At 35.6% G+C, this 18,217-nt stretch overlaps 1 protein-coding gene and 1 long non-coding RNA gene across 2 annotated transcripts; one reads left to right on the top strand and one right to left on the bottom strand.

Moving 5' to 3' along the window:
- The first annotated feature begins 3,456 nt into the window (after positions 1-3,456).
- Positions 3,457-4,852, top strand: LOC127266184 (uncharacterized). The gene is made up of 3 exons (XR_007842089.1): positions 3,457-3,513; positions 4,376-4,515; positions 4,606-4,852. It is a non-coding gene; the product is annotated as an uncharacterized LOC127266184 (long non-coding RNA).
- Positions 4,853-5,954: 1,102 nt separating this feature from the next.
- LOC127266052 (stearoyl-[acyl-carrier-protein] 9-desaturase 6, chloroplastic-like) lies at positions 5,955-10,521 on the bottom strand. The gene is made up of 2 exons (XM_051296145.1): positions 9,955-10,521; positions 5,955-6,675 (listed from the first exon to the last, which is right to left on the bottom strand). Exons 1-2 carry the CDS (start codon positions 10,423-10,425, stop codon positions 6,106-6,108), a joined length of 1,041 nt encoding a protein of 346 aa, XP_051152102.1. The 5' UTR covers positions 10,426-10,521; the 3' UTR covers positions 5,955-6,105.
- Positions 10,522-18,217: the final 7,696 nt, after the last annotated feature.

The following is an 18,217-nucleotide window of genomic DNA, read 5'->3' as shown; positions in this document are numbered from 1 at the left end:
TTCATAAACTACTTTACATGAAATGTAGGTAGATGACCCGACGAATGATAATGTGTGCCCAATCTCAGCAGACATACGTGCATTGGCCCGTGGACCATTATGCAGTGCAACATGGTACTCGTCGTGCATTGTGTCAGGAGTACGATATCGTGTTCAAGGTCGGGATGCATGGAAGAGGACACAATGTGCAGGTGTTATGGTTACGGAATATACAGTGAGTTATGCCTCAGCTAGGGACCATAACCCAAGAGAAGGTTCTGTGGCATATTACGGGATTCTTACAGACATTGTGGAAGTGTAATATAGCAATCAAAAGAAGTACTTCCTTTTAAAATGTGACTGGGTAGATCTGGAGAGAGGTGTTAAAGAGAATAAGTTCAAATATAAGCTTGTGAACTTCAAGTATTTGATGTACCCGAAGAACTTACCCACGGATGAGCCCTTCATCTTGGCGACCCAAGCTAATCAAGTTTGGTACATTACAAACCCGGTTGATGAAGGCTGGAGCGTTGTTGTTCCGGTATATTGGCGAGACACGTATGACGTGTATAGTACGATCGATCATAGATTCAGTAATGGGTTAGCTTTAGATGACGGAGGCAATGTAAGAGGAGCAGCCGACTACTGGCTAAGGGAAGATGTCGAGGGGCAGGTAGTAGAAGGAATAGCACAGATAGACCATGCCGAGGCTTCAGCTCGGGATTCGGAGGAATCCTCCGAAGATGATGGTGCTTAGGGCAGAATGAGGAAAGCGGGCATTTTTTATAGTATATTAATATAGCTTAATGAACGCCCCGATTTTGATGGTTTGGCAACCACACAACCTTTTGGAGTTTACGGTTCAGAATAAATTACACATCACAACAAATGGTCATTTTTGTTAAGGGCGTCGACAATTGAAGTACGTAATAGGTAATCTTTTTCTGACACGCATGTCATTTCACAAGCTCTGTTTTCGATTTCCGTATGCTGAATCACTTTACATGCATTAATTGCAGTATCTATGTTGTGACTTCTTCCTAATATGGTGTTCCATACAGATTCCTGACGCTTGTGCCTTGCAGGTTATGGAAAAATCTCAACGTGGTGCTGTAGGAGGGTCACAGGATCCGGCTGCCTCTCCCGTAAGACGGTTTACCCAGGCATCTACACGCAACAGCCCCGTAGAGGCAACTAATCTGGCTAGTAGAAATCCATCACCTATTTGCAAAACCACGAAGAAAGCAACGAAACGGAAGGGATCTCGGGTCTCACCATTGCTCCAGCGACTTCGCTCCAACACATCAGAGTGGGAGAAAGAGCGTGATGCTCGTACTCAAAGCAACAAAACAACATCTTCCACTCGACGGGCAGTGCTTCAGGATTCGGAGGGGATTTTGGAGGTAATGTGGCTTCTTTACGAAAGCTGGTCCCTATTTGAACTATTAGTACAACACTGCTATAGGCTGACGCTATTAACCCCAACATGAACATGATGAGAGGGATATCCCATCAGTCCTTGAACAGACGGCACCAACACAGGACGAGGATGATACAATCCCCCCTACAGAAGCAGATGACGAGACACTTCCACCGACACAGGACATGGAGACTGCAGAGAGTGATATGCCATTATTGGGTGAAGAACCAGGTTCCAACCAGGCTCTGATGACAGGAACGGAGGTGGGCGATATGGCACGATTGGACGAGATAACATCGGATGGCGGTTTGGAAATTATCCTTCTAAGACTATGTCTTGCATTTATTTTGATTTCAATTTTTCTACAAACGCGCATCTACAATAACATGTAATCTCTTATTTGTACCAGCTGGTTTGTCCAAGAAAAAACAGGGGAGAGGGGCGGCTAGAATGCCGCGTGGATGGGAAAAGGATCACAGGATGCTTGTATTCACATCACCTGATGGTAAAAGCATTGTTGGACCCGACCTAAATGAGTACAAGACAGCTATTGGGGTCATTGCACGCAACATAGCTCGACTTCCTCTAAATTACCCCACGTTTGCTGAAATACCGGAAACGAAGAGATAGGGTGCATGGATGGAGGTTCAGGTGATGCAATGTTCATATAAAATGAAATTTCTTTAATTTCATTATAGTTGTATACGTGGTCCTACTATCTTGTTTGTACCGGGCGATAACCATGTCAAATGTCTTTGCAGAGTAACAACGGATTACCAGACTCAGCAGAGAAAATGGTCATGGCTGACCTAAGGGAAGTTTGGAGGCATTGGAAATACAACATCAAATCAACCTACTTTAATCCGATCGAGGACGACGAGGAAGAATTGAAGAAGGTTCCCTCAAGCAGGATCGTGCCCGATCAGTGGCCAAAGTTGGTTGAGTACTGGCGCGACGAAAAGGTGAAGGTATGCAATAGGGACCAACCAAATTAATATACATTATATTTGCACAAGCCTATGGTGAGAACTAAATAATTTGATTCCTATGTAGCTTCAATCCAAGAAAAATGCGTCAAATGTACTGGAAAAGAAGTTTTCCACATCATACTAGATGAAAGTCCTTCACAACTCTCGCCGATGAGGTACCTTTCATTATGTTTAAGTAATTAGTCATGCTATGCTCCATCCTTACATTCTTCAAAACATAGTTGCTTGTGTTTTGCAATGACATAAGGCCTTGTGTTGCTGCAGATCAAAGCGAAGGAGAAAGACCCCGACAATTTGGAGATTTGGATATCCAGTCGGACACAAGGCAAGGGGAAGGACGACCAAGAAACCGAAGAGATTTTGGTATAATAAATTTATTGTACCAATTAAGTGACAATTCAGACATTATGTACCTCTCTGACAATAAAAGCGAGTTCGGCCTCACTTAAATCTTTTCTCGTAGACATATTTATAGAATAAGCTAAACAAGATTCCCCCTGAAGGGCAGACTCTCTCTGTTCGGGAGACTCTGTACCGACGGGCCCTTGGGGGAAAGATTAAGAAACGGTCAAAGGTCGATAGTGCGGCAAGTTCAGCTCATCCCCGCAGCGAAGCAACTAGTTTAACAGATAGTGTAGCATTCGAGCAAGGGTGGGAACAAATACATAATGGGCTTGCAGAGTTGAAGGCAATGATGGTTGAGTTCAAAACTATCAAGTCTGATGTGTATGCATTCATGCACAGAAACTCTGGAGTAGTTACTGGCCAGGCAGTAAGTATTCATAATATCTGTACATTTCGTATGAGTATCCCATGAGATTGGGATGGCTAATATGGGAATTTACCATGATATGCGCATAAATGATAGGGCACATCTCGTATTGATTCAGTCTCTGAGCTTCCCAGGCCTGTGTCCGAGCCAGGTCTGACGGTATGATTCCGTCAAACCTTCAAGTTTCTTAGTAATCAGTGCAGTGCCTAATTTAGGCTACTCTTGATAGTCTACTACGTTTCCAACTCATTTGTAATGTTTTGTTGTAGGTCGGCACGCGTGTGCTTCTATTATCCGCACCGGTGAGAAAAAAGTTGTTGCGGAGGGACTTCTGCTCTGCCCCCCTGCGCCAGGTTTGTGCCATTGTCTTTAAGGTTTTTTTTGGAACTTTTATTATGCCTCGGCGAGGGATCGTAGGTTTTGTAACCGTTCGGGCCTCATATTGCTAATGATCATGGTTTTCTTGAGCTTAGACATATACAATGTTACGATATGTGGATTTGCTTGTGTTATGTACATTGTTTTTATAGGGGCAGTAAACTCAGTGGTATTATGCCGACTCCTATGTTGGTCTGGTCTTTTTTATCTTTTACATCACATTGTTTATGGCTACGCTGCTATTACACTATTTGGGTACACTATGACTTTCCCCAAAGATGTTTAAAATTGACTTTATTATTGAAATCCTATGTAGTCCCTTGCTGCCAAGGTGTATCTCTTGTTAGTGATGAGTTTGGTACATAAAATTTGATATATCAGTGGTCGGTACTCTAAACTTGAAACTGCATCTGCGGATGTCTGCTCGTATTTAGTGTATAAATGGTAGTTAATCTCATTGAGACATAGTACTACGAAACATACATGGAGCCCTCCCATTTGGGGGTTGCCATATGGATATAGAACTTCGAAATACTAATTTTTATTTGGATATTGTACATGATATTGCTAGTTTACATTTGTTTATTGAAGGATGATTGGTTTATAGATCGAGCTGCAATCACATAGGAAATTAGGATATAATGTACTTTGGTACCTAATTCATGGATATAATACCATGTATTGTACGACATGTCTGAATATACATACTCGTACTGTTCTAATTGCAAAGCTTTACTATTTTAATGTCTGTGTTGTGGCATGTTATACATACAGTTTGAACGTCTGTTGATATCTATGGCTCAATATACTCAAAAATTGAACTTGTGCATGCTGTAGGTGACACACTTTCCCTGGTCAAGGTCTTCGTGACATCCGCCTCAGTCCTGGACACACCCCTTATTTTGCCGACCATTGTTGGGGCGACTACCCTTCGCGATGTCGTTGGTGAAGATCCTATTGAGTGGACCTACAAGGACGTACGGATCTATGTTCATACCTTTCTTGTATTGCCTTCCGAAACTTATAAGAGATACAACTTAAACTAATCTTTTTGTTGGCCATTGCAGCTCATGCGCCGTCCCTGAAGCGTATCTACCGATTCACCCGTGTTAGTTGTCCCGTTTGTCTTATGGAATGTATGTTGTACCTGTTTTTCGCTGGATTGTGTTGAGGCTGTGTGAACGATATGTGGAATGGATGCATAGACCATTGGAGTTTTAATTCGTGTGGTGAACGATGTGGTTATCGATTGATGGATATCCGTACTTGCTTATTGTTAGGTTTGGTATTTGAACTGTTAAGCCCGTTTTGCGGAACAGGATGTTGCTGTGTAGTGCTTGCTAGGCTTGTTTTATGGGTTGCTTTACTTCGTTGTTAGGTATGGAGATTGTCGAGTAAAAACTGTGGTGTCCATGTCCCTTAATGTCGGGATTCTTATGCATACTATGAATTAATGTTTGCAAGTATTGCCAATGATGATGTTTATAACATTATGTGTATACAGAATTTCTTTCGGTATTGTGGAGACCACAACAGGTCATTTTGTTACGCACAATTTCAATTGCAGTGTAACACCTATTTTTCGTAGCATGATATTCCTGCGTAACAAAAGGATGAAATACCGTGACAAAAAGTGGTCATTGGATGTTTGTTGTTTCAGGTTGTTCCGTGACTAATGAAAAGTATATTTTTTATTACGGGTTCAATGTCGTTACAAATATTCGTAACAAAAACCAAATATGACAAGCGATCACTGGAACGTTTTTGTAACGCGCCGACCTTTCGTAACAAATATCGTAACTAAAAGCTCTGACACACACGCGGAAGGATCGACATTTGGTTACGAGAGGAAATTCGTAACAACCAGCGTAACAAAAACCCTGCATTAGGGAGCGTTGACCGACAGTAATAGTTATGAAAAACCGCGTGGCAAAAAAATTCGTTACGCGAGTACACATTACGGAGAAAAGTCGTAACAAAGGCGTAGCAAATACGCAAATTGCACAAAAAATGGCTTGTTGTTACGATTTTTCGGCCGTAGTAGAAAACAGTTTTTTTAGTAGTGACGCTATTCTCCATAAATGTGTTGGTTTCAAGAATGTCACTATTAATCTTCTAGTTCTCGTAATCTTCTCCTTCAAAGAATAGATCATTGAAGATCCATATGGTGCATGAGACATGGTGTCGTTACTGTAGGGTCGACAGCAATGCTCGGATACCAGTTAATAGAATGTGATTTTTCTATCAAAGAATTCGTTGCTGCTGTAGAGCTTAATTGATGAATATGATTTTTCCTCATTTCGAATGATCATTTCAAGACTATACAAAATGATCTAGAATACAACATAAATATCAAACATAAGAAATCTTAAAAGACATTCCTAGGTAACTTGAATAGTCAGAATACATATTGAAATATTAGAATGGCATTAACTCCAACACGGTCTACATATTCTTCTCGAAGACCTACATTCACCTTTATTACAAACTTAATTAAAGGATATGACATTATATAGTAAGTCTTGCAAGAAGACAGCGATTGATTTGCGATGTACTTTCTTGTCGACTCAAATAGTTACGTATTTATTGAAAATCCAGCTAAACTTGAGCTTGTGTTCTTGCAATTGCCTCTTAGCTCGTTCTCCTACTTGGTCATTGAATTTTCTTAACCTATCCGGAAGACGGCACACGAATTCTTGCTCGCGTCTAGCCTCCCCATTGAGGCCGTGGAGCTTCTCTAGCCTCCACCGTTTGATAAAGAAGTCGAGAATGTCTACGTAGTCTTTGGTTGTGTAAACTCCAATGGCTTGGGCCACGGTTGAGTAATGTTCAAATAGGTTTGGGTCGCAGCCATCGTACATTAGGGCGCCGGGCATCGTGATTCCCCTCCGCATCATTTTGCCTATGGCGATAATTGTCTCGTTGGGGTCGACCTCGAGTAGCTTTTCGACGATCTTAGTGTAAGCGTACTCATGGCGCTTTTCATCCGCAGAAATGGTTCCGCATATGATGGCCAGAATTGGGTCCCCGCCCTTCTTTGCGAGCCGGGCGGTGTTGCCGTGAGTTATGAACGTGGCTCGCTCTTGAAATGCCACGTAGACAAACCCCAAGTATGGATTGTTTTCGAATCCTCCGTCCTGTCATTTTACGATTTTAGGCTATATTATTTCTTTTTAGTCTTTTTTGTTTTTTAATATATTATTATCACTTCAAGTAAAAATATATTCATTCCATCCTACTAAACTAGATATACTCTAACTAGAATTTAGATAATATATAATTGATAAATAATTAAAAGGTATAATAATAAAAATAATTATAAATTATAAAACTAAAATATATAATTATTTTTCTAAAAAAATACAAATTATATGAAATAGACGAAAATAGAAGAACGGAAGGAATATTATATATATATATATATCACATTTAAAATATTACCTCTCTCCACTGGCTAGAGTTACATTTACATTTGCGTTATGGTATTTAATATTAAAAATATTATTATATTAATATAATTTTTGTACAAATATCATTATATTAGTATTATAAAATATTAATAAAAATATTTTTATCAATTTTTTTTTTAATTTATACTATATTTTAATATATTTAATATGCAAAAAAAATATATATAACTTTGGGGAGAATCGGAGAGAATAATTGTTTTACATCATCATTTATATTTTATTTTATTTAGTACATTGATAATGAAAAATGACACTATGGTCTTGCCCACCATAGTATCAAAATGATTTGTTTAGTATTTCAATTAAAAATCTGAAGATTTCAATTTTTTATTTAATGTAATATTTTATAAAAAAAAATTAATACATTTTTTTACAAAATTTTGAAGTAAAAAAAGTGAAAAAAAAAAAACAAACAAAACAATTCTCTAGAATAGTAAAATATTATGTTGTAATTCGAAATTGATTTAAAATAAATTGGTAGATAAGAATTTTTGTTTAAATAGTATTTTGATGTGATAAATTGTGAAAACTAAAAAATAATTTATTTTGATTGAGAAATGTGTTGGATGAATAATACTGATTTAAATTTGAAATTATATATATACAAAAAACAAATCCTAAATTTTTAATATGATATTTTTTTTTAAAAAAAAAAATGATTGTTTATCAAATATTTGTTTTTTTTATTAATTTCAAAACTCTTAAAAAATACTTTGAAAATATATTTAAACTTTTTTTTTTTTTTATATTAGTTCTTCCTTTTATTATTTTTCCAAACTCAATACTCCCAACATATTTAAACACAAGACGATGATAAAGTGCCTATGGTTTTTGTAAATTAAATATATTCACGCAGGTCGTCAGCTCCTTCCCTCTCTAATGGTCGTAGATAGCTTTTCTAGCTTCTAGGTTCATATATAAGTAAGTATTAAATAGAGAAAAAAATTAATTTTGATTCTAATATAATTATAATTTATCAATTTTGATTTCAATAAGAAAAAAAAATCATCAATGTTAGTCTCATTTTAAACAATTTCAATCAATTTTGGTTCCATCGTTAAAAAATTAACGAAAATTACTGACGTGGACGTAACAGGATTTACGTGGCAGCTAACCTGGAAACTACATGGTCTTATTTTCCATTACCATGTTTAATTCTACACGACCGTGTATCTTTCTGTTTTAGTCTAAAATTTTATTTTTTTATATATATTTTTAAAAAAATAATATTTTGAATTTATAATAGTTGATATAGTTAAAATGAAAAAAATCAATAGTAATCCCAATATAATTAAAATGTATCAATTTTAGTTCAAATATAAAAATTTATTGAGTATGCTCTTTTGAGATATTTTGCCTAAAATTTTACTATTTACCAAAAATATTTCTCCTAAAAATATTCAACTACACAACTATCTTTTATTTTTTATATTATAGTATTAAAAATTAATTTTATATTTTAAAAATGGTTTGAAATTGTATTGAAATATAAAATAAATTTCTTATATAATATTAAAAAATAAAAAATTTTTTGTAATTGGATATGTTTTGGAGGAAATTTCTTTTTATGTAGAGTATAATTTTAGGCAAAATTTTTCAAAGAGCATACCCTATAAAATTTTATATTTGAATTAAAATTGATACATTTTAATTATATTATGATTACTATTGATTTTTTCCATTTTAACTATATCACATATTTTAAATTCAAAATAATTTTTTAAAGAAAATACATAACAAAAAAATAAAATTTTAGATAATAACAGAAAGGTACACGGTCGCGTAGAATTAAACATGACTGTGTGACAACATGGGCGTGTAGTTTCCAAGTTAGCTGCCACGTCAACTTCGTTACATCCACGTTAACAATTTTCGTTATTTTCTTTTAACGGTGTAACCAAAATTGATTAAAATAACAAAGGAATTTCATGCAATTTTTAAGAAATTTTATGCAATATTTTTAAAAACATGAAAATTTTTTGTATAATTTCTAAATTACAAGAGTATAGTGCCGGTTTTCCAAACTACCGGTGAATTATAAAATCTTTTGTCTCTTTCTTATTATGTAAAAAATAATAAAAATATAATTTAAAATATTGTGTTTGTTTGGGGGATTGGATTGAATTTATACTATTTATCCCATTTTTTTCCCAAAAAAATCAAATAAAACACTTATTTTTCATTTTTTATATTATACTCCCTCCGTCCCACACACCGTGTCTGCTACACTGTAGACACGGTATTTTAGGAGGGGTATAATTAGTAGATAATTAAGAATTTATTAGTGAAAATAATTATCCGATAATATAAGTAATTATAAATTAAGATTAAGATAACTAATTAGTTTAATTAAAATTAAAAAAAATAAAATTAAAAAGTTTAAAATGAGAATAAAGTGTGTAATCATTTTCAAAAAAATGAAAGTGACATGTATGTGGGATGGACATAAACGGCAACGTGGACATGGTATGTGGGACGGAGGGAGTACTAAAAATTAATTTTACATTCAAAAAATTACATCAACACCTATTTATATCAAATCATACAACTATTTAAATTTAAAATTTTTACTATTCAAATCCCAACTCAAAATTCAAACTTCCAAACAAACACACCTATTTAATATGGTAATTTAAATGATAGTAGGATAATTTGAGAATTATGTAATGTGATGAAAATTAAATTATGTAACGGGAGAAAAATATATATTTGTTATTAACTATTTTTTATTTAAAAATATTATAGGATATTTGAGATCGATTAAAAATAAAAATATTATAAAATATTTGAAACTGGCGAGAGATTTGATATAATATTAGTAGTATTATTTTAAAAGATGTTCCAAACTTCCAAAAGTATATACTAAAAACTGCAAAATATATATATATATATATGTATATATATAGAGAGAGAGAGAGTGATAGAGTTATAGATAGATATGTATACCATTCCGGAACGAATCAAGCACTGGACAGTCCTCTCGAGCATGAGCATGTCGACTTTGCCGGAAAGATAGAGAAAGGTCCTGAGCAAATCGCCATGTCTATTCTCCTCGGCGGACCAGGCCCGAATCCACACGGCCCACGGGCTCGGGCTGGCCGCACTCTGGTCTCGCACTCCGTCCCACGTGTTGAGCACCGTCTGGTAAGTGGACACCGCGTCCTCTGTAATCATGTCCCCAACCAGCACCACAAAGTACTCGTCCGCCAGCCCCGCCGTGCGCGCCTGCAGGTCCCGGACTTGCTCCGCGAAATCCGCCACTGGAAGCGTAACGTCAGGAAGAAACTCGCTCGGCTGCCAGCATTTCTCAGCGTCCGACAGCAGCGGCAAAATTTCGGTGCTCACCCATGGCTCCAGTGATTTGAATAGCTCGAGCTTTTCTTGGGCCAGTGACGAGCGGTTGCTGCTGCTGATCATCGACAGCGGCCGCGCTGCTCGTGCTGCAGTGGCGGAGATCTGTCGGAGGGAAATGGCAGCGTCGCTCCGCCTGCAGTGTGGCTTCCTGGCGGCGAAGGCGGTGGCGGGCAGTGTAATAAAGGTGCTCCTCATGAAGATGTGTAATTAATAAATAAAGTAATAAATAGAATTAGATGTTGAGAATATTTTTGAATAATACAATACAATGAGACGTGTGATGTGAAGGCATTCAAACTGGTCAATTTATAGATTAATAAATTGTGACGCAATCTTCTCTTTACTAGTATTGCACTTAGGGACTGTCTACAACACAATGGTGAAAATGGAAATTGAACACATCAGCGGCCGGTATGGGATCACCCGCCCTGTCCTTCTTGTCCATCCAATGAAGAGACTACACGTGGATTTATTATGTTTCTTTTTATTTTTTTGAAAATTGAAATTTGAAGTTGAAGAGAAATTGCAAACTAGTCCGTGGAGCCCTCCCCAACATCATTTTCATCTTCCCCTGAAGCAGCAAAGCCCGCATTCATCATCTTTCTTCCTCGGCTTCAACCTTCGTCGGCCACCTTCTAGAACTGCCGCCATTGACCAAGAAGCAATTTTGTCCCATCATCGTCTTCGCTGATATCAGTTGACTTAGGACTATTGCTGGCTGTGTTTCTATGGGTGAAGCAACAGAAGAAGCTTGAGCAGACAAGACATATATGATAAGCAGGTTGAACATGAGCAAATTCTGGTCATGTTTCTTATTCTAAAGTTGAAAAGGCCTACAATAATTTATTTTGAAAATTATTACTATAAACTGAAGCAGATTTAACGTAAGAGTTTCCATTAATTTTTTGAAGTAATGATAAAATATATTTTATTTACTTAATTGTTAATTGATGTAGAACAAAAAAAATATATTCTTTTGGCACCTCCAGTCGAACATTTTCAGTTTGAATTGTTCTTTTCTTCACAAATTGTGAAAATTTCTTGACAAAACTAATTATCATTACTATCGTAACCAACGCTTAATTTGAATTTGATTAACAGATTGTTTATATAGTTAAGTAAAATACTAAAGTTATACTATTATTTAGTCGTCTAAGATGTAACGAAAAATCCTTACAGAAAACTTAAAATTTTTTGTAGCTGATCTCGTTATATTCATTCTTTTTTCCTAACTGATTTTTTATTTTTTTATTTTTTGGTGGCATCAAGAACTTGGCATTAAAACTGAGCTCCTCGATCCATGACTCATGCAACTTCCTCTTATGGTTCACCAATACAATGAGACGTGTGATGTGAAGACATTCAAACTGGTCAATTTATAGATTAATAAATTGTGACGCAATCTTCTCTTTACTAGTATTGCACTTAGGGACTGTCTACAACACAATGGTGAAAATGGAAATTGAACACATCAGCGGCCGGCATGGGATCACCCGCCCTGTCCTTCTTGTCCATCCAATGAAGAGACTACACGTGGATTTATTATGTTTCTTTTTATTTTTTTGAAAATTGAAATTTGAAGTTGAAGAGAAATTGCAAACTAGTCCGTGGAGCCCTCCCCAACATCATTTTCATCTTCCCCTGAAGCAGCAAAGCCCGCATTCATCATCTTTCTTCCTCGGCTTCAACCTTCGTCGGCCACCTTCTAGAACTGCCGCCATTGACCAAGAAGCAATTTTGTCCCATCATCGTCTTCGCTGATATCAGTTGACTTAGGACTATTGCTGGCTGTGTTTCTATGGGTGAAGCAACAGAAGAAGCTTGAGCAGACAAGACATATATGATAAGCAGGTTGAACATGAGCAAATTCTGGTCATGTTTCTTATTCTAAAGTTGAAAAGGCCTACAACAATTTATTTTGAAAATTATTACTATAAATTGAAGCAGATTTAACGTAAGAGTTTCCATTAATTTTTTGAAGTAATGATAAAATATATTTTATTTACTTAATTGTTAATTGATGTAGAACAAAAAAAATATATTCTTTTGGCACCTCCAGTCGAACATTTTCAGTTTGAATTGTTCTTTTCTTCACAAATTGTGAAAATTTCTTGACAAAACTAATTATCATTACTATCGTAACCAACGCTTAATTTGAATTTGATTAACAGATTGTTTATATAGTTAAGTAAAATACTAAAGTTATACTATTATTTAGTCGTCTAAGATGTAACGAAAAATCCTTACAGAAAACTTAAAATTTTTTGTAGCTGATCTCGTTATATTCATTCTTTTTTCCTAACTGATTTTTTATTTTTTTATTTTTTGGTGGCATCAAGAACTTGGCATTAAAACTGAGCTCCTCGATCCATGACTCATGCAACTTCCTCTTATGGTTCACCAATACAATGAGACGTGTGATGTGAAGACATTCAAACTGGTCAATTTATAGATTAATAAATTGTGACGCAATCTTCTCTTTACTAGTATTGCACTTAGGGACTGTCTACAACACAATGGTGAAAATGGAAATTGAACACATCAGCGGCCGGCATGGGATCACCCGCCCTGTCCTTCTTGTCCATCCAATGAAGAGACTACACGTGGATTTATTATGTTTCTTTTTATTTTTTTGAAAATTGAAATTTGAAGTTGAAGAGAAATTGCAAACTAGTCCGTGGAGCCCTCCCCAACATCATTTTCATCTTCCCCTGAAGCAGCAAAGCCCGCATTCATCATCTTTCTTCCTCGGCTTCAACCTTCGTCGGCCACCTTCTAGAACTGCCGCCATTGACCAAGAAGCAATTTTGTCCCATCATCGTCTTCGCTGATATCAGTTGACTTAGGACTATTGCTGGCTGTGTTTCTATGGGTGAAGCAACAGAAGAAGCTTGAGCAGACAAGACATATATGATAAGCAGGTTGAACATGAGCAAATTCTGGTCATGTTTCTTATTCTAAAGTTGAAAAGGCCTACAACAATTTATTTTGAAAATTATTACTATAAACTGAAGCAGATTTAACGTAAGAGTTTCCATTAATTTTTTGAAGTAATGATAAAATATATTTTATTTACTTAATTGTTAATTGATGTAGAACAAAAAAAATATATTCTTTTGGCACCTCCAGTCGAACATTTTCAGTTTGAATTGTTCTTTTCTTCACAAATTGTGAAAATTTCTTGACAAAACTAATTATCATTACTATCATAACCAACGCTTAATTTGAATTTGATTAACAGATTGTTTATATAGTTAAGTAAAATACTAAAGTTATACTATTATTTAGTCGTCTAAGATGTAACGAAAAATCCTTACAGAAAACTTAAAATTTTTTGTAGCTGATCTCGTTATATTCATTCTTTTTTCCTAACTGATTTTTTATTTTTTTATTTTTTGGTGGCATCAAGAACTTGGCATTAAAACTGAGCTCCTCGATCCATGACTCATGCAACTTCCTCTTATGGTTCACCAATACAATGAGACGTGTGATGTGAAGGCATTCAAACTGGTCAATTTATAGATTAATAAATTGTGACGCAATCTTCTCTTTACTAGTATTGCACTTAGGGACTGTCTACAACACAATGGTGAAAATGGAAATTGAACACATCAGCGGCCGGCATGGGATCACCCGCCCTGTCCTTCTTGTCCATCCAATGAAGAGACTACACGTGGATTTATTATGTTTCTTTTTATTTTTTTGAAAATTGAAATTTAAAGTTGAAGAGAAATTGCAAACTAGTCCGTGGAGCCCTCCCCAACATCATTTTCATCTTCCCCTGAAGCAGCAAAGCCCGCATTCATCATCTTTCTTCCTCGGCTTCAACCTTCGTCGGCCACCTTCTAGAACTGCCGCCATTGACCAAGAAGCAATTTTGTCCCATCATCATCTTCGCTGATATCAGTTGACTTAGGACTATTGCTGGCTGTGTTTCTATGGGTGAAGCAACAGAAGAAGCTTGAGCAGACAAGACATATATGATAAGCAGGTTGAACATGAGCAAATTCTGGTCATGTTTCTTATTCTAAAGTTGAAAAGGCCTACAACAATTTATTTTGAAAATTATTACTATAAACTGAAGCAGATTTAACGTAAGAGTTTCCATTAATTTTTTGAAGTAATGATAAAATATATTTTATTTACTTAATTGTTAATTGATGTAGAACAAAAAAAATATATTCTTTTGGCACCTCCAGTCGAACATTTTCAGTTTGAATTGTTCTTTTCTTCACAAATTGTGAAAATTTCTTGACAAAACTAATTATCATTACTATCATAACCAACGCTTAATTTGAATTTGATTAACAGATTGTTTATATAGTTAAGTAAAATACTAAAGTTATACTATTATTTAGTCGTCTAAGATGTAACGAAAAATCCTTACAGAAAACTTAAAATTTTTTGTAGCTGATCTCGTTATATTCATTCTTTTTTCCTAACTGATTTTTTATTTTTTTATTTTTTGGTGGCATCAAGAACTTGGCATTAAAACTGAGCTCCTCGATCCATGACTCATGCAACTTCCTCTTATGGTTCACCAATACAATGAGACGTGTGATGTGAAGGCATTCAAACTGGTCAATTTATAGATTAATAAATTGTGACGCAATCTTCTCTTTACTAGTATTGCACTTAGGGACTGTCTACAACACAATGGTGAAAATGGAAATTGAACACATCAGCGGCCGGCATGGGATCACCCGCCCTGTCCTTCTTGTCCATCCAATGAAGAGACTACACGTGGATTTATTATGTTTCTTTTTATTTTTTTGAAAATTGAAATTTGAAGTTGAAGAGAAATTGCAAACTAGTCCGTGGAGCCCTCCCCAACATCATTTTCATCTTCCCCTGAAGCAGCAAAGCCCGCATTCATCATCTTTCTTCCTCGGCTTCAACCTTCGTCGGCCACCTTCTAGAACTGCCGCCATTGACCAAGAAGCAATTTTGTCCCATCATCGTCTTCGCTGATATCAGTTGACTTAGGACTATTGCTGGCTGTGTTTCTATGGGTGAAGCAACAGAAGAAGCTTGAGCAGACAAGACATATATGATAAGCAGGTTGAACATGAGCAAATTCTGGTCATGTTTCTTATTCTAAAGTTGAAAAGGCCTACAATAATTTATTTTGAAAATTATTACTATAAACTGAAGCAGATTTAACGTAAAAGTTTCCATTAATTTTTTGAAGTAATGATAAAATATATTTTATTTACTTAATTGTTAATTGATGTAGAACAAAAAAAATATATTCTTTTGGCACCTCCAGTCGAACATTTTCAGTTTGAATTGTTCTTTTCTTCACAAATTGTGAAAATTTCTTGACAAAACTAATTATCATTACTATCATAACCAACGCTTAATTTGAATTTGATTAACAGATTGTTTATATAGTTAAGTAAAATACTAAAGTTATACTATTATTTAGTCGTCTAAGATGTAACGAAAAATCCTTACAGAAAACTTAAAATTTTTTGTAGCTGATCTCGTTATATTCACTCTTTTTTCCTAACTGATTTTTTATTTTTTTATTTTTTGGTGGCATCAAGAACTTGGCATTAAAACTGAGCTCCTCGATCCATGACTCATGCAACTTCCTCTTATGGTTCACCAACTGCTAGCCTTGTAGGAAAATGGTGATGGTGAAGTTGGTCTTGTCTCTGTGTGTGATGTTAACTCCGTTGACGTACTCGTAGTTTTCTATGACAGATTCGAAGCTTGTCTCCAGAAGATGTCGTTTTCCTTGTTGGTTTTAACGGACAACAGCCAGGAATCCTTGAATTTAACCAGCCAGAAATGCCACAACAAATAAGCAAATAAATCCGATTCTAGAAAATACTACTATGTTGGTTACAAAAATTACAGAATAAAACTAATAATAGCTTCAAAATCATGCTCCACCACCTCCATCATTTTCAGGCTCTGCAGCAACTTCGCCTTTGGAATCATGAGACCACCTCTATTGTAAATCTTACACAATTCTAATTACTAAACTCAAGTCCAAAATTCAATCATACAAAATTTACAAAATAAAAATTCAAACTACAACACAGACCAACAAAAACCCCCAAAATTTATTATCATTTTTTTTAAAAAAAAAAACCCCTAAATTAGCCTTAATTCGATAGATACCTGAGGTGCGAGAGCGGAGGCTAACAATGACTCGATGAAGACGATGACGAGAAAAATTGCTTATTGGTCGGCGGTGGCAGCTCTGGAAGGTGGCCGACGAAGGTTGAAGCCGAGAAAAGCGACGGGCTCTGGGGAAGATGGAAATAACGAGGAGGCATCCAACCATCCAGGGACCTTTCTGCAATTTTTCTACAACTTCAAATTTTAATTTTAAAAAAAATAAATAAATAAATTACAGATCCATGTGTATAACCTTCATTGGATGGACAGGAAGGACAGGGGCGGATATCGGACAGGTGATCCCATGCCTCAGCGGCCCAACACAAATAAATAGAGTATTTTTCATTTAGCATTAATCATGTTTATGGATCGATAATTGTGGTACAAATTAAAGTGTCTGAGCTTCGGTTATGATATTGTTAAATACCTGTAGTTGCATCTCTTAAATCTATGGTGCTATATAATATACTTTCATGGGTTATATGTTACTTGATTGTATTATTAAGTACTCCTTAGAATATTGGATAAACCTTCAAACTCAATCCAGAGGCTATATATTGTTAACTGATATTTAATATTTTATGGAGCCAGTAAAGAGTACAAATCTTTAGTAAGTCGATTTTCCATCTCGTACTTGCATAATAAGGTCAAAAATCTGAAAAAGAAGATGTCGGATAGACATTATAAAACAATAAAATTGACCCATTTCGGCCATTTTCTTGATTATCTCAAGATGAGACTCCATTGGGCATTGAGGAGGAGTAGGATGGTGGTTCTGAAGGGGGCAATAACGAGGAGGTGAATGACGATGACGAGCATTTTGCAGTCCTTTGGTGTGCATATTTTTCGAATGTTACGGCCATGCAAACCTAACGGTCCATTCTTACGGTGGCTTAGGCAACGACTACAATTATATAAAAACCTATTACAATAAAATTGCTGCTCGAATTTTAAAAGGCCATCCATCTGTGTAATTTATGTTTGTGTGCAACCTTAATACATAGACTTGACGATCAGTGTTGCTTTAGTTGAAATTTTCTCGATTGTTCCGATTAGATTTCTTAATGATTATGTAAATTGTTAGAACTATGCATGGAGTTTTTATAAATTCGAGTTAGTGTGATATATATACCATGATATACTTCAATAAAAATTTATATACTATCATAGTACTCATGAAAATGATCCCAATTAGAATATATATACTCATATGCGTTGTCAATGTACTAATAACATGAAGCCTGTGTTGGTTTATGGTTGTTCTACGATCCAATTTTCAATGATGCACATTGCACTGAGATGACAATTAAATATCTATTACCTTCCAACATTTTTCATACCTGAAAGCTGGTCAGATGATACAGTGGACACAAAAGATAAGTATGAATAATTTTACAATGTCCACTGCAATGCATTGAATGTGTTGCATGACTTGTTGAATATATACGTATAGTGGTTGATCTTTTCATCAGACTATAATAGAGGATAATAGAGGATGTGTTGTCAATGAGTTCCTTTATGCCCCCTATTTTAGAGGATTGACTGCCGCTGTAAGAAATTAACTTTATTCACGGATACTTGATACTTTACAGCTAATACCTTACATATAAATATTTATGACACAGTATCGGGTGACCCGAACTCGAATGTCAAAGGACCAACCACGACCCATACCCGTTCAAAGAAATTAGTTTGTTTAGAGGTTGTGAGCCATTGATGTTTA

Source organism: Andrographis paniculata, unplaced genomic scaffold (genome assembly GCF_009805555.1).
Source record: "Andrographis paniculata isolate CXL003 unplaced genomic scaffold, ASM980555v1 Contig74END, whole genome shotgun sequence".
Lineage (NCBI taxonomy): Eukaryota > Viridiplantae > Streptophyta > Magnoliopsida > Lamiales > Acanthaceae > Andrographis > Andrographis paniculata.
The sequence above is the reverse complement of the archived record's forward strand: the minus strand, read 5'-3'. Positions and strand labels throughout refer to the sequence as shown.